The following is a 27,828-nucleotide window of genomic DNA, read 5'->3' as shown; positions in this document are numbered from 1 at the left end:
TATCAAAATCAATAGGTCCTGAACAGATGTTTTCAAAAACCATCATCATGTTGCGGCCGGCTAGACATTACACTGAATTGAGCGTAAGGCCTCACTTTGCTCGGCCCGCTACATTTCCCTGATTTTATTTGGGCTAAAGAATAACTACAGAGCTGGATGATGATTGAGTTTAGATGAATTCACACTCCTGTTGTGGGACCTGATGTCAATCACTATTTTGGAGAGAAGTATGGATGTTGAGGTCAACCAGAGATCCCAGTAGGCTTTTTATAATTGATGGGAAAGCCCACTCGTCTAATTGTTTAAGTCCCTTATACTAAGGGACAGAACCGTGGTTTCCCAATGCAGAGACATTCACTGCGGAGATGAGACAAAAGACACCCAAGACAAAGGAAGGCAACAGTGCACTAATGAGGCTCCTGATACAGAGAATGTCTTGCACAATGAAGCTGGCCCATAGTTATAGATCAAGAATTACGGAGTCATGGCACCACTTCGATCAGAAAAAGTCACAGTACTTGGAAGAGAGTTCTTCAAAGACCTCCCACTTGGATATGCCAGCAAAGTGAATGTGGTACTCGACAGCTGAACTGACTCCTAACTTCCAGTGCAAGGTGTCAGGGAATAAAATTAAATCAGAGATCCTCAAGGGCAGCTTGATATGGCCCTTTGACATTGAAGCTTGCATAGCAGGATAACGCTGTCAAGTTTCATAGACAATGAACTTCCAAGAGGCACAAAACCTATATACCTGGCACTGGCACCTCCAAACATTAGTCCCAACAGGTGGAGTTTCAGGAGACTCAAGTTTTGATATGTGCAGTTACTAGAGGCATCACACATAGCATGAATGCAACTTAAAGGGAAAAATAGGTACAAAGTATTCTTGGCCATCATAGAAATGATGGAAGGGCACAGCTTAAAGCTGGTAAGTTATGAGAAAGAGGTAAATTCTCTCAAGAGAAAAGAGAGGCAGTGACTGACACTACTGAATACTTGATCACTGCCTCTTGAATTCACAGCAACAAGCCCGGTGGGTGGAGCCGTGCCCCTTTGTACATTTTTGGATGAAGATAAGCACAAGAGGGCAAAGGCAGAGTACTCGTGTATCCCCAGATACTGCTAACCCAAAAGTTTGAGTGTGTTCACTTATGTAGCAGAAATCTATGCAAGCAATGCTCTTAAGAACTTACAAGTGTATATACTTCCTTTACAACTTAGAAATGTTCTACTTTGACGCTGCTTTTCCATCAGAAAGCATTGGACTCACTTTTAAGTTGCATCAGACTGCCAAAATGGAGATTTCCTGTTAAGAAATTGTTCTTTAAATATAATTTTAGTGGTTGTTCTTTGTAATTAGATGTAGTGATCAGATCATCAGTTTATTACAAGGGAAGTTCTCATCTTTGTGGTGAGCTGGATAAGTCCGTTTGGCTCCAGACAACACTGTACCTCTAATTTAGGTAATCTTTTCAATCAGTGCTTAAATCAAAAGGGAACTTTTTAAATTGAAAAGCTTACATTATATTGAAAAACAGCATCAATAGGAAATAAAAAATCAGAATTAGCATTTTTCAAGCCTCTGGACTTCTATTGTTAGTTCTAGTAGGAAAAAAAACGCACCTGCCATCTTCCCAAATACTAAGTTAAAAACCTAACATTTTGTAATAAAATTATGTAAAATCATTCATACACAGTAAACGTTACAACATATCTCTATGCCAAAACAGCCTTACCTGTCTTGTGGAAAAATAAGAAGTTGCTCCGAGTTGTACAGTTCCTGCAAAACATTAGAGAGAAACTGCCCCCACCATCTTTCACCTCCACACAACTGAACAAGTAGAAGGCCAGTGTGCAATCGTATCTTTGGGGTCCCACTGATACAGAGATGTTTAAATAACTCTTCACAAGCCTGAGCATGAAACGTACTTTGCAGAACCACAGGAACAGAGTGCCCTTATAAGAGAAGGAAATCAAATGAAATGCATATGGACGTTTAAGGGGAGAGGTGTTTGTCTTCACATTTTAAAGAGTAGCAAGTTACTACATTCATCAGGAATGCTATAAATCCCCCTCTCCCCCCACCTGTGAACGTAAGGTAAAAATACAGAGTCAAACGGTACCCATACAAAAACATTATACACCTCTACCTCGATATAACGCTGTCCTCAGGAGCCAAAAAAAAAAAAAAAAAATCTTACCATGTTATAGGTGAAACCGCATTATATTGAACTTGCTTTGATCCGCCGGACTACGCAGCCCCGCCCTCCTGGAGCACTGCTTTACCGCGTTATATCAGGATAGAGGTGTATAAGCTTCACATTTATTTTCAGTATGCTTCATTATCTATGGCTTGTTTAAAAAAATGTTTTTAAAAAGCATTCTTGGTTCTCCAGATTGCTACTGAAGTAAGTTCAAAGTTACACGGATTTTTCCTATATTTATAATTTTATGTTAGAAATTTCTAACAGGCAAAAATGTGACTATTAAAGGGTAAGACTAAAATTTTCAAAAATGCTTAAGTGACGTAGGAGCTTAAGTCCCATTTCAGTGACTTTCAATGAGACTTCAGCTCTGAAGAACTACAAGGGGATTTAACCGCTTAACTGCCACTTTAGGCATCTAAATCCAAAATTATCATAATCAAAAATAAAACCCTCACCCAGCTGTCACCTAACTTTATGGTCACCTAAACTTCCGCTGATGAAGTCCTGATGGTGCCTAAAAAAATCTGCTGGTGGGCATGTGCATATTCACCTACTAAGTCCTGACACCCAACATCTAGCTCCTGCCTAAACCCTGGAGGGATCCTAAAACTAGGCTTTCCCCTTTGAGGCCCAATCCAGTAGGTGTGCTCAGAAGCCAGCTTGGAATACACCTACCTGATTGGGTAAAAAGGGGGACACCACCACATATTTTGTGCAGGACCCAATGGCCCAGGAGTTAGAGCACTCACCCAGAACGTGGGAGACCCAGATTCAAATCCCCTGAGAGCGGCAGGGATTTGAACCTAACCACTAGGCTATGGAGTATTCTAGGGTGAGTCTAAATCTCTATTGTTGAATATTTTATACAGAATGGAACAGCTTCATTAGGCCAGAGAGAGGAAAAATGCTCTATAGCCCAGTGGTTAGAGCACTCCCGGGTATGAGAGAGATTCAGGTCCAAATCTCTGCTCCAATGAATATTTAAGTATTTTATGCAAAGTGATTGCTAAATTATGTTACCCAATTTAAAGCAGGATGGACTGATTTAATTTACCAATTATAATTATGACCTAATTAAGGAAGCAAGAAACTTGCATTTAAATCATTGATTTTAATCTTGTTTTACAATATGTTGATGTGCAACGAAAAACAGACTTTATACTAAATTCAGTGGTACTTTTTGCTAACCAGAAGGCTACATTAAAATCAGATGTAAGCATTTATATAGCTTAACATACATTTATTCAGATTCTTAATTTTTACTTGTTACGTTAAATGAATGATGCATTTCTTATTTTTTAGATAAGAAAAATTAACACTACCTTTGGATGGACACTTGGATTGAAATCAATGGGAAGTCTATACCTTTTTGAATGCCTGCTTAGGTGCTTTTGAAAATCCAATTCAGCACCTACCTGCCTTTTTAGGTGCCTATATACCTTAAAAAATCTGGCCTCAGACCTTTGAAGTTTTTAGAATTAGTAGACCTCATCCTCTCCTACTAGGTTTTTATTCATAGGCTGGAAGAGGCAAGCAAATTTTCCTGCTCATTTAAACTCTCAATAGTTGTATACACTTTGAATGCGCTATTCCAAATCAAGAAAATATTCTGCTAGCTAAATCTGAAACCAAAAAGTAATTAAGGCAAAAGCTTCCCTGCATAAAAAAAATTAAGTACTTACAGTTGGAAAAATGTAAATACCAGCATTCACACCAGTATGAAGACTTGAGATGCTTAATGCAATACCTGATATTGTGATATTTATAACGCTTGAGTTATTCTCAGAAATTAAAAGAAGTTTCCCCCAATTCTGTATATAATTAAAAAAGCAGCACCCTTTATCTCATTAAAAGTTGATGAGAGCGCATCAATGCAGCATATTTTCATTTAAATGATTTTTTAAATTATAGAAGTTTAGGCCTTAATGTAGGTTGTCAATTTCAAATTTAATTTTAAACAAATCTATTTTTAAATGGGAAAAATGTATTTAAATAAAACAATCCATTTTTTACATTTTTTTTTTCCATCCTGATTTTATAGTAAATGTGACTTTAATATAATACAAGAGCTTTCTATGTACTGTGTGGGACAATAAACATGACCACTACTAGCATATCTTTTTGCTCAAAAAACTAACTGAAGAAATTAGCAAATTAAGCTTTTCAAGGTTTCTGGAACACTGGTAAAAGTGTTCTTAAATATTTTAACTGACGTATTTGCAAACATTAAAAAAAACACTAACCATTGGAGGAATGAAGTAAGCTAAGTAAAGTATCCAGTAAGTATCTGATGATGGTGCGTAACTGCTCTGTGGAGGACATCTGAATCAGCTCTTTTGGGTCAGGTTGTTCTTTTAGTGTCTTCCTGCTTGCACCTAAAGCTACTTTGAGCCTCTGTACAGCATGATGAGCCAAATTGAGTTGAAGCTGTAGCTGAATGCAGTCCTGGTAAGCAGAAAACACTCTACTGTCCTCCTCTACTGCCTTATCTGGTTTTCGCAAAAAATACTGAGCATTGTTAGCACTGTTGAGTGGAGGCAGGTCAATGTTTTGCAAAAGGATTTCCAGTCTATGGCATGCCAAGTTGTACCTACAGGGGGAAAATTCCAGCATACCTTTCAACTGAAATTCACATATAGCAACACATTTAAGATTTAAATTGCTAAAATTGAGTATTTGTTACTTTATATACATTACTAAATAAATACTGAAAATGGAGGGAAAGAGGACTTCTTTATTTACTTTTTTTAAAACCACCACCACGGAGCTTATATTATAACATCTGTACTACATTACAAGGCCAAGTTACACTGTCTGATATTTTTAAACAAGTCCTGGAAAGTGGCAATGCAAAATTACTGACAGTCTTTCCACTATTTAAAACAAATTTAACTGAATATTTGTGTACACATTTCTTCCCACCTGCACTGTATGTCTTCTTGCAATGCAATCATCATTGTTAAGTGTTGATCAATTTCTGGCTGGTTTGCAGCTTCACCTTCTCCTCTTAGAGGATCATGCATTAACTTCAGTTCACTTTCCAATGGCAAGATATAGGTATGACCATAGTAAAACCCCAATGGGATTTTGGCTCTAGCATTTGTACTACCATATCGACCAATTACAGTGATCTGTAATAAAAGGTAATGTAACCTTTATTGTTGCATAAAGAAAAGTGAACACAAATCACACTTCCATTTGAAAGAGTTTAAAAGAATAAGACATTCAAATAATCAATATTTGTGGGAAAGCACTTTCATTTTTAGCTTTTTTTTTATTTTAATTTTTTACCTTCATGAACCTGCAAACAGGTGGTGGTATTAAGTCATGTAGAATGAGGGAATGTGTGCTAATATCAGTAGCTACTACCAATCGTCTTCCATCCACCTCTTCTCCTAAAGTCCAAATGTCAATTGACAAGGAAGCCAAATCTCCACAGGTGGGAATCAATACATCTGTCAACAGCACAGGTCTGCCAAAATCTAAGGTCACAAATCTTCTTGCTCCTATGAAAAAAGTTAGATGGGCTGAAAGCACCAGTACCATTCCAATTAACCAAAAATACAAAGTCCAGAAATAGCGGTTTGGTATATTGATTTAGTATACTTCAGAAAGACTATATTTGTGAAAATCTGCAGTTTTACTAAACATCAAAGTAGTTCGTTAAACTTGCAATCTGACTGAAGATGTTCTGAATCATAGACATGACTTCATTTGCAAAATAGTAAGGAGTCCAAAATATCTGACTTAGATCCATTGTACTGGTAATCAATTTATGCAGCAAAGCTTACACAGACGTATGTACATGTGCACACAAAAACTTAAAAGCATAAAGGTATAAGAATTGGTGGTATATACTTATACAAACTTTCTAAATCTTTTAGAAACCTATGAAATGCTGGAAAACCTATTTGTTGCCTCTTCTTCACATGCTATATGGGCAAAACAGTTGTCTGCTTTCTCCTTAATTTCACCATTTGTATCGCTAGAGTTTCATAATTTCTTCTTGCTCTATAATAAGAAGCCATAGAGGGTAAATAAATAGCTAATATAAAGATAGATATTTGTGCCCTTTGGCAAGAGTATTTCATTAAAGTACCTGTCTAGAGATCCCAACATACCTTCCTCTGCAATATTTTTTCAGCAAGTGTCCTTGTACATTCAGCTTTCTTGGCATACGATGATAAAGTCATACACATTTATTTACAAAGGCAAATAGGACTGCAGCTAGACTACTAATCGAAATGTCCTAGAAAATATTCAACCTCTATCAGAAAATCCCATGACACAAAACCAAGATGTTAAGAAAGAGTTCTGGTTTTACCTGAGTGCATTCGTTCTATAATAATGGACTGATGAGGCGGAGGCTGAAGAAAATGTGAAGCATGAGATATTGCAAGAGCAAGGCCAGATCCAAGTGGATTCTGAGGAGGAGGAGGAAACAGTAGTAAAATTAAAAACGTCATTAAAATGTATACTATTCTGTATGTATATGAAGGTCTTGTTCATGCAAGTCTGTAAGAATAAAAAAACAATTCAGTCCCTTCTATTTACAGGTCTGATATTCTTGACTTCACTTACACTATATTTTGCATTAGTATGCACCATGAGGAAATACTAATACTAATCAATGGATTTAAACCCACTGAATCCTTGTTCAAAGGATTAATATTACAGCTACATGGTTATGTTACCTCCTATAAAAGGAATCTATTTTCTTTTAATAGAATTTGGGACATTATCTATCTTGCCCTTCTATAATAGGCCATATGAAAAGGAAATTCTTTTATCTAGTAGTTAAATGTTTACATCTCAACCAAAGTCAATAAACAGAATTGTTACTAATCAATCAAGTAAAAATAAAACCAATAATTAAGTCTTGATTGTTAAGAATATATTTAAGTGTCTCATTTCCATTAGAAAATGAATTACCGTTCTGGACTTGTTTGCATTTTTGTTATGTGCAGCAAGATTAACTGTTGGAGGATCAATGACTGAGCCAGGGAAAAGCTGAGCAAGCTCTGCATTGATAACAGCAGAAACTGCCTCATTTGGTGGAGTCAAAGGTGGAGTCATAAACAGAGGTGTTGTTTTTGGAGTGGGTGGAATGACATCTGAAGGATGAATGAAGAACCCTGGTGCTGCTACTGGGTTGGAAGGCACAGAGTTGTGAACAGGACCAACTGCTGATGCTGCTGCCGCTGCTGCCGCTGTTGTCTGATGTAGTTTTGCTTCCAGCTTAGCTTTCTGTAAGAAAAATAAAGCAGAGTATGTAGAGTACACCAACACTGCCTGTAAACGTATTAGCAATATGCACTATGGATGGAGTATAAAACCTCAACTTTCATTTAAACTATGTAAAAATGCATGTCATCCAACTACCATCATTATGGTTCTATTAATTACCCAACACCAGCTGGAAAAGTGGAATACTATTTAATGTGACAACATTTACTTTGTATGCAGTATTGTCATAGCTGTATTGGTCCCAATTAGAGAGAGACAGCGGGTGATGCAATATCTTTTATTGGACCAACTACTGTTGTGCATCTTACCAACATTCACTTTCAAATTTGTGTAATTATCCCAAAAATAAAATGGAGATGTATAATGCAACAAGAACTAGGATTTAATTAAGGAAAAAGTAAAATTGCATACAAATCACCACTTTACCCTATAGGATTTTTATTTTGTGTAAACTGGTATCATCATTGATGGCAACTTCTCTTTCTTTTAATTCCAGTGTGGTTCCTTGACTATCTTGCTCTTCTGCTTGTTAATCAAAACTATACTCTTTACCAAAGTGAATGACACTGATGAAATTCCCCACCCTCAAAACCTCACATGTACAAAAATAGAATTTGAAAGGCAAAAAAAAGAAAAAAATTGCATGGTAAACATTTTCATCATTTTGTTTAATGAACGTGATCCTCAGCCCAGAGCTGTTCCCTCCTCACAGAATGCACTATGAAAATGGGGAGAGAGAAAAAAAAAAAGTATAGCTCTGTAACTACTTTCTCAGCTTTTGAAGTTTAGAGACAGCATGAAAAAATAGCCAAATAGCCTCCAACCTGTTGCTGAAGCTTCAAAAGCTGCTGCTGTTTCTCTTGCAGCACCTGGAGCTGTTGCTCGGCTGAGGCCATTGCATGAGAGAGAGACTGCAAAGCTACCTGGGCTGCTGAACTCAGTGCTGTCGAGGCTTCCCCAACCGTCCCAGATGAGAGGCCACCAACCGCTGGGGTAACCCCAAAGGTACTCACTGGCATGGAACAAAAGAAAAAAAAAACATGTATGTAGAAAAGAAGCACAAAAAGCACTTCTACACGGCATACTTAATTCCTTTATAGGTTAATAAAAAAATAGCAGGCTAAAAGCAAGCTAGAGAGAAAGTATCAAGTCGTCATTTTCCTCACATAGCAAACTGGACAAAGTAATATTTTCTTGTGTGTTACAAAAGTTGTAGTTTATGCACTATGTCTAAATGTACATTCAACACACACCTAAATAAAAGTGCTATTCAAGGACTGGTTACTGTAACCAATTTCTTTTGCCATGTGGTGTTGTAATGCAAACACACGCTAATGTGCTATACACATTAGAAGTTTGAATTTGTTAACTAAATTTAAATGTTGTTTCCTTAAATTGTTTGTCAAATCTAAGAAAGTGTATGTTGCCATTTAACAACTTAAAATTTTAAGGTTTATGCAACTTCCAAAATTGTTTTTTTTTTTTTTGGGGGGGGGGGGGGGGGGAGAAGAGAAGTGTTGGATAAATGGCATTCAAATATCTAGAATACATTGATTTTTGTGTTTTAACTAAGTAGAAATAATAAAAGGTTGTATATACCAGTAAACGTACTTGCATCGTCCCTTTCTATCCTAGTCCCATCACTAGTTGAAACACAGGTAAAGTGCAGAGGCTCAACTTCCAGGAGTCCAGTAAGGGAGGTAAAACTACCCTCAGCTGCTGCACCACCACTAATCTTCCCATTTCCTGTAAGAAAAAAAATATTTTGTTCATCATTTAATGTTCTTTTGATAGTGGTCATTAGATTTTTCAAGTATGGACTGTGTCAGCAGTTAAATATAATCTGTGCATATTCTCACCCAACATTTCAGGAGGAAACAATTTAATAAAGCTACTGTAACATACATTAATTTTTATAGAAATGTATCTTTAGGTATAGGATTTTGAACGTTCTAATTGTAGCTCAAAGTGCTATCTGGTCAGAGGATCAGGAATAAGCAGCAGAAATAAACTAAGAATGAAGGCTGCACTCTGTTTGTGGAAGTATTGGCAAAATATTGACTTGCAAAAAGTACATTCATTAACCTTAAGTAACATTTACTGATAAGATCCACCCACACTCATGGATGTGTTTGGGGCAAGTTCAAAGATTTTTCTAGACCATCGAAGTTCAGTATTAGAATCCTTTACATTGGCCAGGAAGCCTAAGGAGAGTACTTCCAAAATTGACACTATTACCAGCAACATTTAACACTCATGACTTCCATCAGATTATCTTCCAGCATCTCAAACATTAAGCCAGAAGCCTAACTACCCATGATTTAAAAGCTCTAAGATACAGAGGAAAGAACAAGTCTGAGAAGAGGCAAGAACACATTTTAAAAGTATAATGTATTAGATTCAGAAGTTAATCTCATTAAATTTATAATATCTGGAGCAAAGAGAAAACCAGATGGCAGCTTTGCAAGTTTTGGAAATAGCCTCTCTCCCGGACAGAGAAACCTATGTCTACACTACCGCAGGATCAACACTCTGGCGACTGATGCACCCGGGGTCAATTTAGTCGATCTAGTGAAGACCTGGTAAATCAATGGCAGAGCGCTCTCCGGTCGACACTGGTACTCCACCGGGTATGAGAGGCATAAGGTAAGTCAATGGGGGAAGAGTGTCTCCAATCAACCCAGCGCAGCGTCGACACCGCAGTAAGTTGACCTAAGCTACATCAACTCCAGCTACATTGTTCACGTAGCTGGAGTTGTGTAACTTAGGTAGACTTACCGTGGTAGTGTAGACATAGCCATAGATACTGACCTGGTTGAATGGTCAGAGATACCTTGGTGAAATTGCTTGTTAGAAAAAAGACATGCTTTCTTGGATGGTGACTTTGACCCAATGAGCAATGGCAGCTTTAATGGGTTTAAACCTGCCCTTTCTTAGGACTTCCATAAAGTAAGCAAAGATTACCAAGATTTCTTGGAAGAACTTTAGGACCCTGAGGGAGGTTCAAGTTATGAAGGAGAATTCCCTTGTGATGCATAGACAGATGGAAAGTAACAAGATGTGTCTTAACTAAAATGAAGAGTGTGACACAAAGACAAAACTACGTAGTTTAAGTAAAGCTTGAGGAATAGTTCTGCTAAAAAAGGATTAATTTTGCTTACCCTTCTAACTGCGGCAACTATGAAAAAATCATGACAAATCAGATTAATAGAAAATTGGGGCTCAAGCAGGAATTTACATTAAGATTGTACTTGGGCTTGGGGGCTATAATCTGCCACCTATATCAAGACAGCCCAAAGAACTAAATATTACAAGGCTGAGTCGTGATAGTGCCTTGTCTTCCACTGGTTTAAGACAGCTTTGAATGCAATGATTTAACTTTAAAAGGTAAAGCTGTTCTGACATTCAAATCAGGCTACGGTAAAAAAAGAGAAATCCCATAAGAAAGAGAGAACGGTTCAATGGCCGGAGCACTTCAACTAATTATGGTAGGGTCACTAAGATGAGGTACTACCTATGTAGTTACATGTAAGTGAAGATGACCACTTGGTTCCCTTGGTAATTTTTTCTGACACGTTTATCCTTAGACTTAACAGAAGAAAGTTTAACAACTCAATGAAGAAGAGGTTTAAGCAGAGACTATTATCAGACATGGAAGTGGTCCAGTACTGCAAAGAAAATAGATTTTATAGTTCTTAGTCACGATGCTTCTTTTGGGGAACTCAAGAATAGTATCCTTAGCTAAAAAATTTTTAATCAGCTGAAAAATTGAGCTACTGAGTAAAGTAAAATTCTCAGTTTCATTAAGTTTATGGCAGACTACTGATTGATCCCTTTGCCATGTTGCAGGCAAAGTGTAAATCTGTCAAGTTAATCAGAAACAAGAAAAGATAATCCCACCTCTATCTCTAACTCCCTTCTAGGCTGAGGGGTGAGAGACCTCTACCTGGAGTAAAATTAGCTTCCTCGAGGTATAATTTATTCCAGTGATGGGGACAAATCATACAGGTTAATCAACTTTCCAGAGTAGTAAGAGACAAAAATCAGGAAGGGGTGGGCAGGAAAGATGTCAATTCATCATCTTTAGGACTGCTATCCATTAAGTGTCTTGACTTCTTAGATATTTAATATTCATAGAATCATAGAAGATTAGGGTTGGAAGAGACCTCAGGAGGTCATCTAGTCGAACCCCCTGCTCAAAGCAGGACCAACCCCAACTAAATCATCCCAGCCAGGGCTTTGTCAAGCCAGGCCTTAAACACCTCTAAGGAAGGAGATTCCACCACCTCCCTAGTATTCCATTCCAGAATTCTTTCCTTGGAGACTGTGCTTTTTGATAGAGTTGACAAAAATAAAGCCTCTTGGGGTTTTTTAACCCATCTAAATATCTCTCGATGCTTGACCTCCATACTTGTCTTTTGGGGAAAGGGGGTTTAAAAGAGGAGTCAGACTCAATCAAGTCAGACTGTTCCATCTTTAGGGAACTGCATGACTGATGAAAACAGGGTGTGGATGACCAGCACCAGAGTTTTCATATTGAGCTGAGAGGCAGCTTTAAAAGCTTGTGACGTCAAGCTGGATTTCCTCTGGATTGGTGAATGCACTTTTAATGACAACAGGCTGTAGTGGGAGCAACTCAAACTAGAAGTGTAGGAGGCATTAAAAAAAAACAAACACCACAGTTTTGAGATGAAAGGGGAAAAAGGAAACTGAGGGTTTAGTGGGAAGGAAATACCAACCACAAATGTATGGATGAAACAAACAAATTAAAAAATTTATGCCTGAGCAACAGAGGGTTTTCATAATGATACATCACACACAAATTAATCAGTGTCCTGTAATGCCTGGGCTCCACATTTGAAAAAGCATCAAAACAAGTGTCTACCTAAAAAGCATAGGAGTCATGAACATCTATGTCACCAGACTCTATGCATGAAAGCAATTATTTTTAAAAAGTCATGCAAACAAGTTGAGGCAAGTCAGTTTCAGAGACAGAGACACATATGTGCTTTTTAGTTCTCTGAAGTTAATGTTTTACACTTTCACAAATCTAATCAAAGGTTAAAATACAGAGTCACTTAAAGACTACAATACTAAATGCTTAGTAAACCGATAAAGGGGGGGGGGAAATATTGTTCTTAAAAGAGTTACTATTTTAAAAATTTTCAGATCAAGTATAATATTTAAAGTGTGCATACCTGAAAGAACGTCAGATAAATCAATTTCATCTGATTGTACACCAATGCTGCTGTTGTATACATTCTTACAGGAAGAGCCACTCATTTCCAAATCAAAGAGAACTGGATCAAAAGGTGAACTATATAATCCATATCTGCAAACAGAATAAGACAGTTTAACACTTCTTCAGACACCAAGCTGTAACTATAAATTATTGAGAATGCATAGACTCAAAGAGACAAAAAGCCAAGTAGTTCATTTAGGATCTTGGTTGTATTATTTCAATGGACTAAAACTCACATGCCTTTCATTTAATGAATGGATCTTTGAGGTTACCAATTATTCATATTTCACCAAAATCCTCTAAATTGGCACACACTGGTGGACAGCCTACTATCTTGACTAAGCAACTGTCATTAGAACAGTCTTTAAGACTTAATACAATATTGTCTTGAAAATATTCTCAAACATAAGAAAGCCACAGACCCTTAAGAATTACAATTCATATGCCCAATAGCCACCCAGCAGCACAGCAGTTTACAAACACTCACACATTAGATTACTGCTTTAACTCAGCCAGCTGGTAAAGATATACCACTTTTCTCCCAAAACCCAAAGCCATTCAGTTTTCCACAAAAATGGTGTTTTCAGCATGCCCTGCATCTCTCTGGCAAAGACAGCTAGTTGAAAAAGTTCTGATGGAGCAGGTTTTCATCAGAAAAATAGCAATTCATTGAAAGCAAAACACTGTGCAGAAACACATTGATTTTAACTAATCTTCCAAAAGTACCTAGGTGAGGTTTCAAAACTTGCCTGCCAGCTCGCCTGCCTCACTCCTCAGCAGCCCACTTAGAGGTTTACCTTTGAGCCTGAACCCCAGAGTCCACAATTTTGGGACAGTGCTGCCATACAGACTGCAAAGGAGCTGAGGACCCTCGGGCTTCCCAACTCTTGCAGCCCACTACCCCAAGAGTTGGGCAAACTCAGGGAATCAGTTGGCCTGGGAGTCGAAGTCCTGGGTCAGGCTTCCAGGGTCCACAGCTGTGGGGCACCCCATCATAGGGATTGCCCCAGGTCTAGGGACCCTCAAGACTTCTAGCCTCCACAGACTGTCCATGAATTCTGGAAGCACCAGCATCCCTGATTCCAAGGCAGTCAGCACAGCATCTCTGCCATGCCAGAAACTCTGGAACCCTGGCAACTGTTGACTGAAATTGACATGATTCTTATAAGTTTCATTGCTGCCCATTACTGAACAGCAGTGGTGAAACTGACCAGTCTGTGCTCCGAGAGCTTCACCACATGAAGTAGGTGGTAATGAAGGAGATAGAAAGTTCAACATGTTTAGTATGGATATGATCATCATTCTGTCATCCAAGGTCTCTACATGTACTGTTCCACACAGCCCCAAAAGTCAGACCACCATACTTTGCATGGACAGACTGTTTGCTATCAAAGATGACATTATGAGGTCCTTTTACAATGGCACAAGTCTTTTTTCTTTGGGATGATGCTAGCATTGAGAAAGTCATTACACTGATTTGCCTAATGGAAAAAGTAGTCAACAACAGGTGTAGCATGGGAACAACAAAGCTGCATCTCCTGACAAGAGCATTATGTTGTGGCTACATATGTGAAATGTTTTAAAATATCATTTAGTACTTTCTAATGCTTGGGGAAAGGAGACACCCCAGAAGTAAAGACCACATGATGTTTAAGTGTATTTGACAAAACTCTGATCTAATGCTAAGCAATGTTGAGTTGGGATCAAATTCACAGGATCAAAGCAGCAGTACAGCAGTGACAGTGGAAATGAAGAGAGAGTCTGGAGTACTTTGGAGATATTCAACAGCTCATGCAAGGTTCAGCTGAAGTAGGGTTGAGCTGCTAATTGATGGCTACCTGTGACACACACACACACACACACACACACACACACACACACTCCCCCTTCCCCATATACATTCATTGGCAGCTCAAGAGGGATAAGTAACCATCCCCACTTCATAGTTGTACACCACTTGAACTATCCCTTCTCAAGCATTTACTCATGTGGCTTTTTCCCACGGCAGTAGCTAGTCACCAAAAGTGTATCTGCTCACTCACAGACAATAGAAAGCTAAGCATTAATTTACCAAGTATTATACCAACTGATGGTTGTGATGAGAAAAAATAGGACACAGAAGTTGTAGAGACTATGAATACTATTGAACATATACTCCATAAAATGCTCCATAGTGGAAAAAATAAAAAATAAAAATTTACCAGTGGTTGTCATCTTATTTACAAAAAAAAAAAAAGAATGTTGCTACACATCATACATGCTACCTTTTTCCTGATGATGATTTGACTTCAATTATTTAAGAGAGTGTGGGAGAAGGGGAGACCGTGCAAGTACATTAACCTCAGTAATTTGAAGGGACTCCTAGAATACTACAAAGATGACATTTCATATTTTGTTGAATTTAACTACATACCATTACATTCATCTTTACTTTTGTAAACATGCAGCATTCTACAAATAAGTCAGTAGGGAAAACCTCATTTTCTGATTTTTTAAATATGTAAGCAGTTTTGTTTTATACACATTTTATAACACGAGAATGATACGTCATGGGTGTGAAATCTCAACAGCAGAAAAAGGCAGCAAGTTTGCTTTGATTAATAGGTAAAGCCACACTGGGAATGCCAAGGAGAAGAGTAACAGCTCATAACAAAGGCTGTGATGTCTGTAGATGTGATGAGAAAGATGCTTCTGCTGGTGTTCCTTAGCTCATCTCAACTGCAGAGGTATTGGAAAGGAAGAGAGATGGTCTCAGGTAACAGGGTCCCTGGACATCTAAGGTTTTCTAGGTTAAAAAATATATATATGTATTTGACTAAAACGAGACATTACATAGCTTTCTAACACCATGCTAGTGATGCTCTGTGATCTGTGCATGCTGCCTGTTAGTTTCCAATCAGTGTTTAAGGTATCCGTTTTAACCTAGAAAACCTTAGATGTCCAGGGACCCTGTTACCTGAGACCATCTCTCTTCCTTTCCAATACCTCTGCAGTTGAGATGAGCTAAGGAACACCAGCAGATATATATAATGTGTATATCTATCTATCTATATACACACACACACACACACACACTAATGTTAAAGAAATGAATATTATAATTAAGAAAACATGAAGGAATTTTTGCTTTTGTATGCGTCTTTGCTAACACGGCATTTCAGAATGTAGCTGAAACAGCTTCAGAGTTGTGCAAACCATGTAACATGGTTTGTGTGGTTTATTTGCAAAAAACCTTGGTCTGAGTAAAGAGCAGAGTAAAGCTGAGCATCATGAAAGAATTTTTAACAATTTCAGGTGCCCCCTAGCCCCTCCTAATAAAACAAGCTAACCAGTAAAAACCCAAAGCCACAAAAACAGAGTAATAAAATAAAAACAACTAGATTAAGCCAGAGATGATGATAGCAGAGAATAGATGACATAAGTAAGTCATATATGATACAAGTAAGTTTTAGTGGGATAGGCAAAAACATATTAGTTTAGGTTAGTTACTGGGGTTTGTGTAGGAGAATGTTTTAGTGAGGAGGGGGGATTAGAATAGATAGGTACACAGATGAGGTTACTGGATAAGCTGAGTCTTTGCAAAGTTATGGAATAAGAGATAAAAGATAGGTGATTTACAACAAGAAAAGTAGAGAAAACAGAGGGGAAGAACACAGCAGCAATCAGAGATTTGACAAGAGTTGCCCTGTCCCCAGGAGAGGTAACTTGATCAATTATCTTTCTTGCCTTAGCTGTTTTTCGTGTATATGTAATTCATTGGTGATAATAGCGTTGTCTTAAAACATGCAAAATGCAGGCTAAAAGACACTGTTTAAACCTACACTGAAGTAGATCTTGTTTTTCACCCAACAACGAGCTCTCTTCATGAACCTCTGCCTGACATGCAGTCAGTCAGGTTCTTCTCTAACTTTAATCTCCAGATGCAGCCCCAAGTATCACACATTACAGTAGTTTGATGTTGAGGTGACAAGAAAAGAAAACTGATGTTTCAATGCCCCCTCCCAGCTCCTGTTAAACCACGTTAATAGAATGTTTGTAAGCAGTGATTAAGAACATAGCCTGCTTCTAAGGAACAGCTCAACTACCAGATGGAACGAGAGTCTGGAACCTTAAAAGTGACAGTGTCAAACTAAAGAAGTCATTGTATTAATATTTTACCTCCTTTTGTTACAAGTTAATATCTAATATTGAAAGAAAAATATTTTTCAGATTTTCCAATTTACTTTCTTTGACAAAATACTGTCTAGAGAAACAAGGTGGATGAGGTAACATCTTTTATTGGTAAAGGAGACAAGCTTTTGAAGAACACAGAGCTCTTCTTTAGCTCTGTGTAGCTTGAAAGCTAGTCTCTCACCAATAGAAGTTGGTCCAATAAAAGATATTACCTCACCCACCTTGTGTCTCTAATATCCTGGGACTGACACGTCTACAACTACACTGCACACAAAATACTGTCCAGTCAATTTCATTCAATGCAGGAGAAAATGTTGGTGGGAACACAGATGTAGGTATAATGCCTGAAACTAATTCAGTCTTAACTGACCAGATTTCGAGGTTATATCCCTTTAAGTGCCAGCTTGCGGGATTTATAGATTTCCATCTAGAGACTCAGGATCCTCTCTAATTCCTCCTCTATTCAGACCCTTCACATTTTTAATAAGCTTGACTAACAGTGGCAAAACATACAACAACTGTCACAATCTGCAAGAAGTACCTCCAACAGTACAGTGCTCCATTGCACGGGAATGGGCTACAGGAAAGTGCATCCTACGGAATTGTCAACACCAGTTTCCTTGATATCCCTCCCACACTCTCCAGAAGTTGACCAGATAGATCGCTTGCACTAAAAAGACCAACCACCACCACAGCCTGGAATAATATTGCTATTTAATTTATACATGGACCCATTTTTACAGGGAGTTTTTAGACCTGGAATTTGTCCTTTGGTACCAGCATTTTAAAAATATGGTGGACTGAGCAATAAACTGCAAGAATTTGCAGGGTCCTGTGCACTCCCCAATTTACAGCAGTATATTTAGGCTGGAAGGATTAAATTTTTTTCATCAGTAAATGTCAGTTAATATTGATTTCACCATACACACATACAGATGAAAAAATATTTCCACCAATAATTGAAATTTACAGATCAGAAAAGGGGGGAAAAAATGATGCTTGGGAACTTAGAGTTTAAAGGGATTTACTCTGCATATTTGGACAAGCAATGTTGACAATTTGCATGAACGATTATAATGTTTTAACTTTTTGAATCTGAATGTCTAATTGTTGTCTGACCCTACTCCAATTTCCCCCAACTGTGAAAATGTCAATAGTAAAAATCTTTAAAAATGCTTAAAAATAAACAATTGATATTATCTGTTGAAATTAGAAAAAGTAAAAGTCGAATTCTGTCAAGCCAAAGCATTGGATTCCTTTCACATACTCAAAATAGGAAATCCTTTGGTCTGTTTGAGAAATGTTGGTGAACAGATGCATTGCAAAAAATATCACACAACATATATTCGTATTTGAACACTTTAAACAGAGACAATTACTAATTCCCTTCTTGTCTCTGCACCAGTTAAATAACATTTCACAGAGCTGTGTTAATCAATGCTTGCTCATAAAATAAAATATTGCAAAATGAATCAGTTGAACAGCCATGTTCGTTTCAACTTTTCAAAAACACATACAAAAATTAAGATCAGAAGAAAAAAAGAGCCAGATCATACTTGTACCAGTACTACAAACTATGGAAAGAAACAATGTGTGTCTAAGAAGGTCATTCAAAATGATAAACATTTTTTTTAAATTTGAGTAAACAGCGTGCTTTCAAGAAAATGTGCCTACAACTCCATATTTTCCTCTCAATACCTTGTTTGAAGTAAAGCTTCCATGGGTGTTAGCCTGTCCTGCAACTGCCTGGACACAGCAGTTAGCAAGGATGCACAAGCTGTACTGCATCCTGCCAAATCTTCATCCTTCACGTAATTCAGCAATACAAAATACCAGTACACAGATCCTAAAGAAGGGAACAGGAATTTCAATTCAACAGAAATATGGCTAATGTTGCATTAAAAAAAATTACATTAATGTTCATTCATTCACAGATGTAGAAACTTAACATTTGATGTAACTGACCCTTTTCTCTTTTTTGTATAACAGTTGCTCAGTTTTTCTAGTTATACCATACATACAGAGAGAGAGAGACTCATATGTTGTATATATCATATATATTATATACTAATATATATCTCGTTATTAATTGTATAGTATGCCATAATTAGAAAAACTATATATTCAGGATATCAGAAGAGAGAAACATATAACCATGTTTTATTTACGTAGCAGGACTATACATCAATGCTGTCTTTCTAATGCGTACATGATTTATGCTCGTGTTCTGCAACTAGAAGGTGTGTATGATTCATCCTTAAGAATACTGTTTAAACTGTAGCGAGCAAGCCAGCTACAGTTATTAAAGATAATGCTGTTTCAGCACACAAAGCTGTAAGTATATTTGGGGGGGGGGGGGGGGGGATTCAGTTTTTTACTTTAAGAACTATGTTTCTTGACAACTCTAACTTGGTCAAGAAGGCTAAGTTATTGGAAAATCAAATGCTAGATTTTGTTTTTTGGAAGGTTTCATGAAACTTTATGTACATTACATTAACCTAATTCCATGCAATCCAATGCATTTTTCCTAAATTAGCAATCCTGATACCTCTATTTTTGAATGTCTGTTACCTCAGCAACTAGAAAAGTAACTCATGTCATACAGCTTGGCAACTGTATGAAAAAAGCAAAGGAAAATCTAAATCAGTTAATACATGATGAAGACTGACATTTTTATCTTATACACTTGGATAGAAGTAACCTTTAAGGCTTTGATTTTGTTACAAATAGTTACAGTTACTGCAGTAATTCTACTTTGCCACTTAAGATACATGACTAAAAAGCAAAGATTCTAACACATGCTTTATTTGCTAGTTATGTAATTTTAACGAAATTAGTGTTAGATAGACAGGAGCAGCTAACAGGGGAGTTTTGTGAGTGACTTCTCCAGGTGAAGGAGGAGGCTGGGTGACCCTTGGGGTAAGTTTGTTGTCTGTTGTGTGCGTGTTTGTGTTTGTTGTGGTGTGCTTGCTGCTGAACTGAAATATACCATGTGGTCTGTTTGTTGGGGGGACCGTGTGGGTGCTGAGCCTAGCGGCCTGCTAGGCAAGGCTGAGAGCTTCTTAACGAGGCTTTGATCCCTAAGCCCTTTAGCACCCATCAACCCTTAACTAGGGGGCGGGGCTACTCAGGAAGACCAAGGCTTTAAAAAGCCCGCTCCTAAGCAACCAGAGAAGCTAGTGAACAAGAACGGCTAACAGGAGTTTTGCGGGAGAGTTGTGAGGGGGCTGGGTGGTGTTACATACACTTAACATTCCTGAAACTTAAGCTTAAAAACCTCCCCTGATCAAAACAAAGCAACAACAAAGGAACCAGCTGCAGGAGCAAAAAAGAGAATGTAGGCAGTAGTCCAGCAATAGAGCAAGGGCTACCCAGTTTATTGCACCCAATGCAGCATGTATGATTACCTGCGTATGGGCAGGTGGCATATGTGCGCATTCGGTGCAAGGAGCAGCACCAAAAGTAAAATCCCTGCAAGCTGCATGGAAACTCTTTAAAGACACCATAATAGGAGGCTCAACTTAAACGTATACCCCAAATTAAAAAACATAGTAAGAGCCACTGTGGCTAAAAAACAAAGTGAAAGTAGTGGTGAGGCAAAAAGGCATCCTTTAAAAAAAGTGGAAGTTAAATCCTAGTGAGGAAAATAGAAAGGAGCGTAAACTCTGGCAAATGAAGTGTAAAAATATAATTAGGAAGGCCCAAAAAAGAATTTGAAGTACAGCTAGCCAAAGACTCAAAAAAGTAATAGCAAAAAAAATGTTAAGTACATCAAAAGCAGGAAGCCTGCTCAACAACCAGTGGGGCCACTGGACGATCGAGATGCTAAAGGAGCACTCCAGGACAGCAAGGCCATTGCGGAGAAACTATATGAATTTTTTGCATCAGTCTTCATGGTTGAGGATGAGAGGGAGATTCCCAAACCTGAGCATTCTTTTTAGGTGACAAATCTGAGGAACTGCCCCAGATTGAAGTGTCATTCAAGGAGATTCTGGAACAAACTGATAAACTAAACAGTAATAACTCACCAGGACCAGATGGTATTCACCCAAGACTTCTAAAGGTACTCAAATGTAAAATTGAAGGACTACTAACTGTAGTCTGTAACTTATCATTTAAATCAGCTTCTGTACCAAGTGACTGGAGGACAGCTAATGGGATGCCAATTTTTAAAAAGGGCTCAAGAGGTGACCCAGGCTATTATAGGCTGGTAAGCCTGACTTCAGTACCAAACAAACTGGTTAAAATTATAGTAAAGAACAAAATTGTCAAACACATAGATGAACATAAGTTGTTGGGGAATAGTCAAACATGGGTTTTGTAAAGGGAAATCATGCCCCACCAATCTACTAGAATTCTTTGAGGGGGGTCAACAAGCATATGGAAAAGGGGGATCCAGTGGATATAGTGTATTTAGACTTTCAGAAAGCCTTTGATGAGGTCCCTCACCAAAGGCTCTTAAGCAAAGTATGGGATAAGAGGGAAGGTTCTCTCGTGTATTGGTAACTGATTAAAAGAAAGGAAACAAAGGGTAGAAATAAATAGTCAGTTTACAGAATGGAGAGACATAAATAGTGGTGTCCCCCAGAGGTCTGTTCTGGGCCCAGTCCTATTTAACATTCATAAATGATCTGGAGAAAGGGATAAACAGTGAGGTGGCAAAATTTGCAGACGATACAAAACTACTCAAGATAGTTAAAACCCAGGCAGACTGCGAAGAGCTACAAAACGACCTTTCAAAACTATGTGACTGGGCAACTAAATGGCAGATGAAATTCAATGTTGATAAATGCAAAGTAATGCACATTGGAAAACATAATCCTAACTATACATATAAAATGATGGGGTCTAAATTAGCTGTTACCTCTCAAGAAAGAGATCTTGGAGTCATTGTGGATAGTTCTCTGAAAATATCCACTCAGTGTACAGCGGCAGTCAAAAAAGCAAACAGAATGTTGGGACTCATTAAAGAAAGGGATTGATAAGACAGAAAATATCATATTGCCTTTATATAAATCCATGGTACACCCACAACTTGAATACTGCGTGGAGATGTGGTCGCCTATCTCAAAAAAGATATATTGAAGTTGGAAAAGATTCAGAAAAGGGAAACAAAAATGATTAGGGGTATGGAACAGCTGCCGTATGAGGAGAGATTAAGAAGACTGGGACTTTTCAGCTTGGAAAAGAGACGACTAAGGAGGGAGTAAGCGGGGGTGGGGGAGGAGGATATGATAGAGGCCTATAAAATCATGACTGGTGTGGAAAAAGTAAAGTATTATTTACTCCTCCTCATAACACAACAAGGGGCCACCAAATGAAATTAATAGGCAGCAGGTTTAAAACAAATAAAAGGAAGTATTTTTTCACACAATGCACAGTCAACCTGTAGAACTCCTTGACAGAGGATGTTGTGAAGGCCAAGACTATAACAGGGTTCAAAAAAGTACTAGATAAATTAATGGAGGATAGGTCCATGAATGGCTATTAGCCAGGATGGGCAGGGACGGTGTCCCTAGCATCTGTTTGCCAGAAGCTAGGAATGGGGGACAGGGGATGGATCACTTGATGATTACCTGTTCTGTTCATTCCCTCAAGGGTACCTGGCATTGGCCACTGTTGAAAGACAGGATTCTGGACTAGGTGGACCTTTGGTCTGACCCAGCATGGACGTTCTTACATTTTTATATTTTGCTTACAGCTTTTTTGCTTGTAATTAAATGAGTGTCACTAAAATTAATTTTACAGTGACAAGGGGAGCCTGTTGACCCATGAGTGCAAGCTACTTGTCACTGGATGTAGGATTGGTTCTCAGACTGTGGTAACTATACTCTTATGTGCTGTCTAACTAGTTATCTAAATAAATCCAATCAAGCTAAATGATCCTGAGGTCTCTCTACTTATTAAATCAAATCCTTGTTGGTAACACTAGGCATTCTGCTTTAGAAAACAACAACATTATAAAAATCAGATCTCTAAACTAATTTAAATAGAAGAGGCATGCTTCTGAAATGGAACATTAATAGATGGGTATTTCACAGACTTGGCAAAAAGCAATTCATACTAATCAAATAGAATTGTTCTTCTATCAAACAGAAGTGAGGGAAAACTTATCTAATATAGGTATGCAATATGCTTATGACAGCAAAGATATTTTATACATACCCCCAGTTGCAGCAGCAGGTAGAAAAGATATATTGTCAAGCAAAGCCTTCAGAAGAACAGATCCAAACCCCTGCTGACTTGGGTCACATTTGCCATTACTAGCAAAAAAAACAAATGCTCTATGAAAGTTCATATTTCATTCCTCTTGTAATCCCTAAGCATTATGATACCATCGCATCAAATATTCTAAGGAGTTTGTTGTAAACGTTTTTCCATCAGGGAAACTAAAATTAGTTGAGAGAGGCTCTCACTTCCCTTGTAAACATATCTGAGCATATGTATTCCCAGGTGAATGACTAGTATATTAACTTTTCTAACCCCCACCATATCAAATTATTTTGCACATTTAACTACAAGGAATAACAAAAACAAGTAAATTCTAAATAGAATTAGCCTCAGAACATGTATTACACAAACTTAAAAATAAATCACCAACCTTATGCATAGTGCTAGAAATCGTGCACATTTGTGGGCTATGCTCCGCCCTGCTTCAAAGAAGCACACACGTATTATATCAGAAAGACATTTACGTGTTTTAGAAAGTAGGCTCTCATTCCCATCCTTTGAGCTGAAAAAGAAAAAAAAGAAGGTACTTTGGAGAATTATATAAGCTTTTATATTTAGGAAATTTGATATTGAAGAGTAACTACATGCAGTTAATTGAAATATCTCTTCTACCTGGCAGGTCCATTTGATTGCACTCCTGCCAGCCAACACAAGGTATCTAACACAAGGCTTTGAGCATGTTCTGTGGTCAGACCATCATCTGTCTTTTTGCAAAGTGTATTAAGAAGTTTTTCATGGAACTCTGAAAACTGTAACATGGCACAGCGTTGAACTCTAAAGAAGAAGAGATTAGTAACAGAAAAAAAGAACTGTTCAAGTAAAACTGATACTTAGTGCTAAGTTTTGTTTAAAAACTAGGCAACCTATAAGCTAAGAATGGGGAAAGATTTTTCCTCAAAAAGTGAAGTCTGATTCATTTCAATGCTCTAGTTTACAGCAGTGCAACACAAATCCCTGCTAGATACATTTGCATTTGAAGGCCAGAAAAATTTCTCACTACCAGAATATGTCTAATCATACACATTTATGGCATTCTTTAAGTGAAAAGAATATTTTGATATCCCACTGCAGTTTACACAGTATGAAGATTTAAGATCCATATATGACCATTTTACATTTTTAAATCATTTTCCTGTCAATTAAATTTAGCAACAAATACCAACTTTCAGATTATGATTTGTCATAAATAATGAAGTTAAAAACCTAAACATTTAAATAAAACATGTTTACAGAGAGACTAACCTTTCCTTTGAAACAGAAGTTTTTTTAAATCTTCTAATAGTTACAGAGACCTCTTGAAGTAAGTCACACCCTCGCAGATTGTCTGATTTTCTTGAAGAATTGCTGGCTTCAATTTTATTGGATGACTTTTCCTGACAGGTCAGAAAGAAAAGAAAAAAATTGGTTTCAAGAGTTATAGCACTCATGATTCATCTGAACAAGATGCATAAATGAAGGAAAGTGATGTGTAATTTAAATTCAGAAATATTTATTACTTGTTAATGGTACCGTGTAGACATTGAGCGTATTCTAGCTTTTTTTTAAGCTAAAAACTAAGCTAAACCAGTTTCATTTGTGCCCTAAAGATCCCCAGACTCAAGGTGTGAGACTATAAAGAGGAATAAGTTCCAAAAGTAAAAAACCCCACTTGAAAAAGCCCTGCTGGTGATCATGGAATGTTTCAGCTTTGGAACCAAAAGAAGGAGATTTCTAGCTTATTTTAACTGCTTTGTTAGGATAAAAGTTGAGGGGTAATTTCAGATAGTTTATTTACTGATGGCCATCCATGTAATTGGCACTAAGACTGACAATGGTCCGCCCCCACCCAAAAAAAAATCTAAGCTAGACAACAGTTCAGACAGATGGAATACTTCAAGAACAAAATATGAGAAGCTGGTCAGATCTCAGAGCAATTTTATTATATATTATAGGTGGAGCTGATAGCCTTGCTATTATTAAATCTGCCTGAAACTTCCCATTGTGAGATACCATTGTCAACTGCTTATAACGGAAAACTTCAACCATTTGTGTTGAAGTTTTCCATGTTAGGAGTGTGCTTCAGGGTGAGTTTTTTTGAAAAATTCAGCCAAGACTGTTCAGATGTTTCCTGAGAATTAGATGAGGGAAGAATATGTTTTTTTCCCGCCCCATGTTTAATTTTAGCATCCTCCTCTTTGTCAAGCTCTAGTGCCTTCATGCTTTGGAGCAGGGGCTTGAAATTGGTCAAGGGATGGCCTTCTGACTCTCACGGTCTCTGTGAAAATCCCCGCTTCAGCCAAGGACTAAGGCAGACTTTCCCTGCAACTGCAGCTCTGGACTTGGGTTGGTTGTGCCAAGTCTGGACACTTGAACTGACAGCATGCAGATCTGTCTCTACTGTGCTCTCCATGGCCTGGCAGCATGGACAACGAAGCTACCTAATTCAAACAGAGGGAACAAGAGCCTGACCTGTAAAGGGGTAAAGGCAGAATAAGCTGGGACAAAAAGCCATGAGGAGAGGGAATGGACACTGCGACAGGGAAAGGGGAGGAGGAAATTGGGACAGGACTGGGATTTGCAGTTAGGAGAGAAAGACTGGCTGACTGGGAACCAGGGAGAATGACTTTGACCTGCCAAATCTGGGATAAGGAGCAGAGGTTCGGGGGGAGATACTGGCCAAGGAGCACATGGGAACCAGGAATGTGGGCAGGGTTGAGGAGAGACTGACAGATCAGTTAAGGAGTCACAGGGAGAGGAACTGGGACTATATGGGCAAGTAGACTGGGAAGAGAAACCCAAGAACTAGAAATTGGGGCTGGCTAGGTGAGGAGCATGGGACTATGACAAGGCATCAGGGACAGGGAAGACAGGAACAAGCTAGAGGGTATGGAACAGAAAGGGGTGATGTTTGGAGGGGAATGGGCAGAAGAGTCTGTGCCCACTATGGAACACTCCCCTCCAAAGCTTGGAACGGGCTCCAAGATTCCTGAAACTCACCAGACCTCTGCTGTCAGCAAATCTGTGAAACCCACTGGCAAAAAAAAGTGTCCTACCCCTCTCTAGTGCTGATCTAAATGAAGGATGACAATCTATCAGTTACTCCATCAGTTCAAGAGGCAGAGGACTGTGTGGTGGATCTAAAGTTTCCTAGCCTGCTGATGACCCTTGTGAGTGTCAATATGGGTCAACACGATGAAATATTTTCTTTTTTTTAATCTAGGCAAATAAGGTTGTTTTAATATAGGATTTTTGTTTAAGGTTGCAAAGTCAAGTTAGGAAAATATAGTATGTGATCATGTAACTAAAGATTACCATAATGCAGGCACAAGGGAGCTCAAAAAAGGTTGCGCAGGCAACCTAAATACTGGTGTTTCTTATATTTTTAGTGCTTGACTTTGTAGCCTTAATAACATTCTTTTAATGTAGGATTTTTTTTATATAAAAAAGTGTTGGGGTATGTATTTTTTTTTTTTTTTTAACTCCACTGGATTACACGTAGGGTTCAGCAATGAAGGGATTTAAGGAGGTATACTGCTGGTGCACTTAGATACAGAGAGAGTTCTAAGAACAATGGGAGGCCTAGAAGACTTGAGTGAGAGAATGGATCTTTTACTGTTTAATAGTTATCATCACACCTCTTGCTAGAAAAACAAGATCCTAAACTACAGTTCTGGTAGGTATAAAACTTATACAGTTAATCAAAACTTCACTAGGATTTGTTTTAAGTCTCTTATGGTAACCGTATAAGAGACCTTTCATTTCCAAAATGGCAATTTATACAAGTGATTCTGAAGCTTTAATATACATAAAATATAGCTGCAACTATGTTAATTATTCAATACCTTGCCTGCTGCAACTTTGGCCAACAATGAAGCAAGGGAATTCCCTTTACTACTTTGAGGTTTTAGAGATGGCATCCTTACAACAGGCCGGATTCCACCATTACAAATTTCTTCTGTTCCTCTGTCATTCACTGCTTTAACATGGATTAAAAATGAACGGTACTTGCCCCCAGCCATACCTGGAAAAAACAAAAAGGGGAAAGAGCTTCTACATCGGTACTATATCAAATTGAAGAGATTTTAATTTGATGGCTAAAATTCACAACCACCTGAGTTAAGTATTTTTTAGTAATTCAGTATAAATTCTAGGCATTAAAGAACAGGCATTTAAACATGGATTTATATGGTGTAAGTGGTCCATAATTAACGGGGTCTTATGAGGAATTAATCTGATAAATCCTAACCGAGATCGCTCGACTCAGAAGTATTGGGTATACTCTAGTAATGCACATTTTACAGAGATAAGGTAATAAATTAATTTACCTTTAACAAGCTTTGGACTTGTTAATGTCAACATCCCAGCATGTCCTGACAGATCCAGTCCAGTAGCCAGCCATACTGGACCACATAGTATGTCTTCTTTATGATCCTCTAAAAATGGACACAACCGTAGACCTTAAAAAACACAACATGATTTAAGTAGCATGGATATGGCCTCATCAAATAAGGTTAGGTTACAAAATAAGTTATTCGTTTTCATAAATTAAATGGATAGATATTAAACTTCAATTTAGACTGTAAGATAGGTGAGCTGACACCTATTTAAGAAATAACTAAGCTATGTTCTAAGTCAAATTATGTACTTTTAATTTTCAGAAAGTTCTCAAAAAAGTACAGTTTTCAGATATACTGTACATATAACACAGCTGATGCTCTGGAAAGAATATCAAAATTCTGCACAAGTTTA

At 37.9% G+C, this 27,828-nt stretch overlaps 1 protein-coding gene across 1 annotated transcript in view; it reads right to left on the bottom strand.

Moving 5' to 3' along the window:
* BIRC6 (baculoviral IAP repeat containing 6) overlaps positions 1-27,828 on the bottom strand; it is a 293,548-nt gene that overhangs the window by 205,899 nt on the left and 59,821 nt on the right. The window contains 16 exon segments of the mRNA XM_008174422.4: positions 1,737-1,956; positions 4,451-4,797; positions 5,130-5,338; positions 5,499-5,713; positions 6,532-6,631; positions 7,140-7,454; positions 8,279-8,466; positions 9,066-9,200; positions 12,653-12,786; positions 18,568-18,715; positions 23,035-23,132; positions 23,471-23,602; positions 23,713-23,874; positions 24,343-24,473; positions 26,922-27,100; positions 27,405-27,536. Coding sequence (XP_008172644.2) covers positions 1,737-1,956; positions 4,451-4,797; positions 5,130-5,338; positions 5,499-5,713; positions 6,532-6,631; positions 7,140-7,454; positions 8,279-8,466; positions 9,066-9,200; positions 12,653-12,786; positions 18,568-18,715; positions 23,035-23,132; positions 23,471-23,602; positions 23,713-23,874; positions 24,343-24,473; positions 26,922-27,100; positions 27,405-27,536 — 2,845 coding nt within the window.

Source organism: Chrysemys picta, chromosome 3, assembly GCF_011386835.1.
Source record: "Chrysemys picta bellii isolate R12L10 chromosome 3, ASM1138683v2, whole genome shotgun sequence".
Classification (NCBI taxonomy): Eukaryota; Metazoa; Chordata; order Testudines; family Emydidae; genus Chrysemys; species Chrysemys picta.
This window is presented reverse-complemented; position numbering and strand designations above follow the sequence as displayed.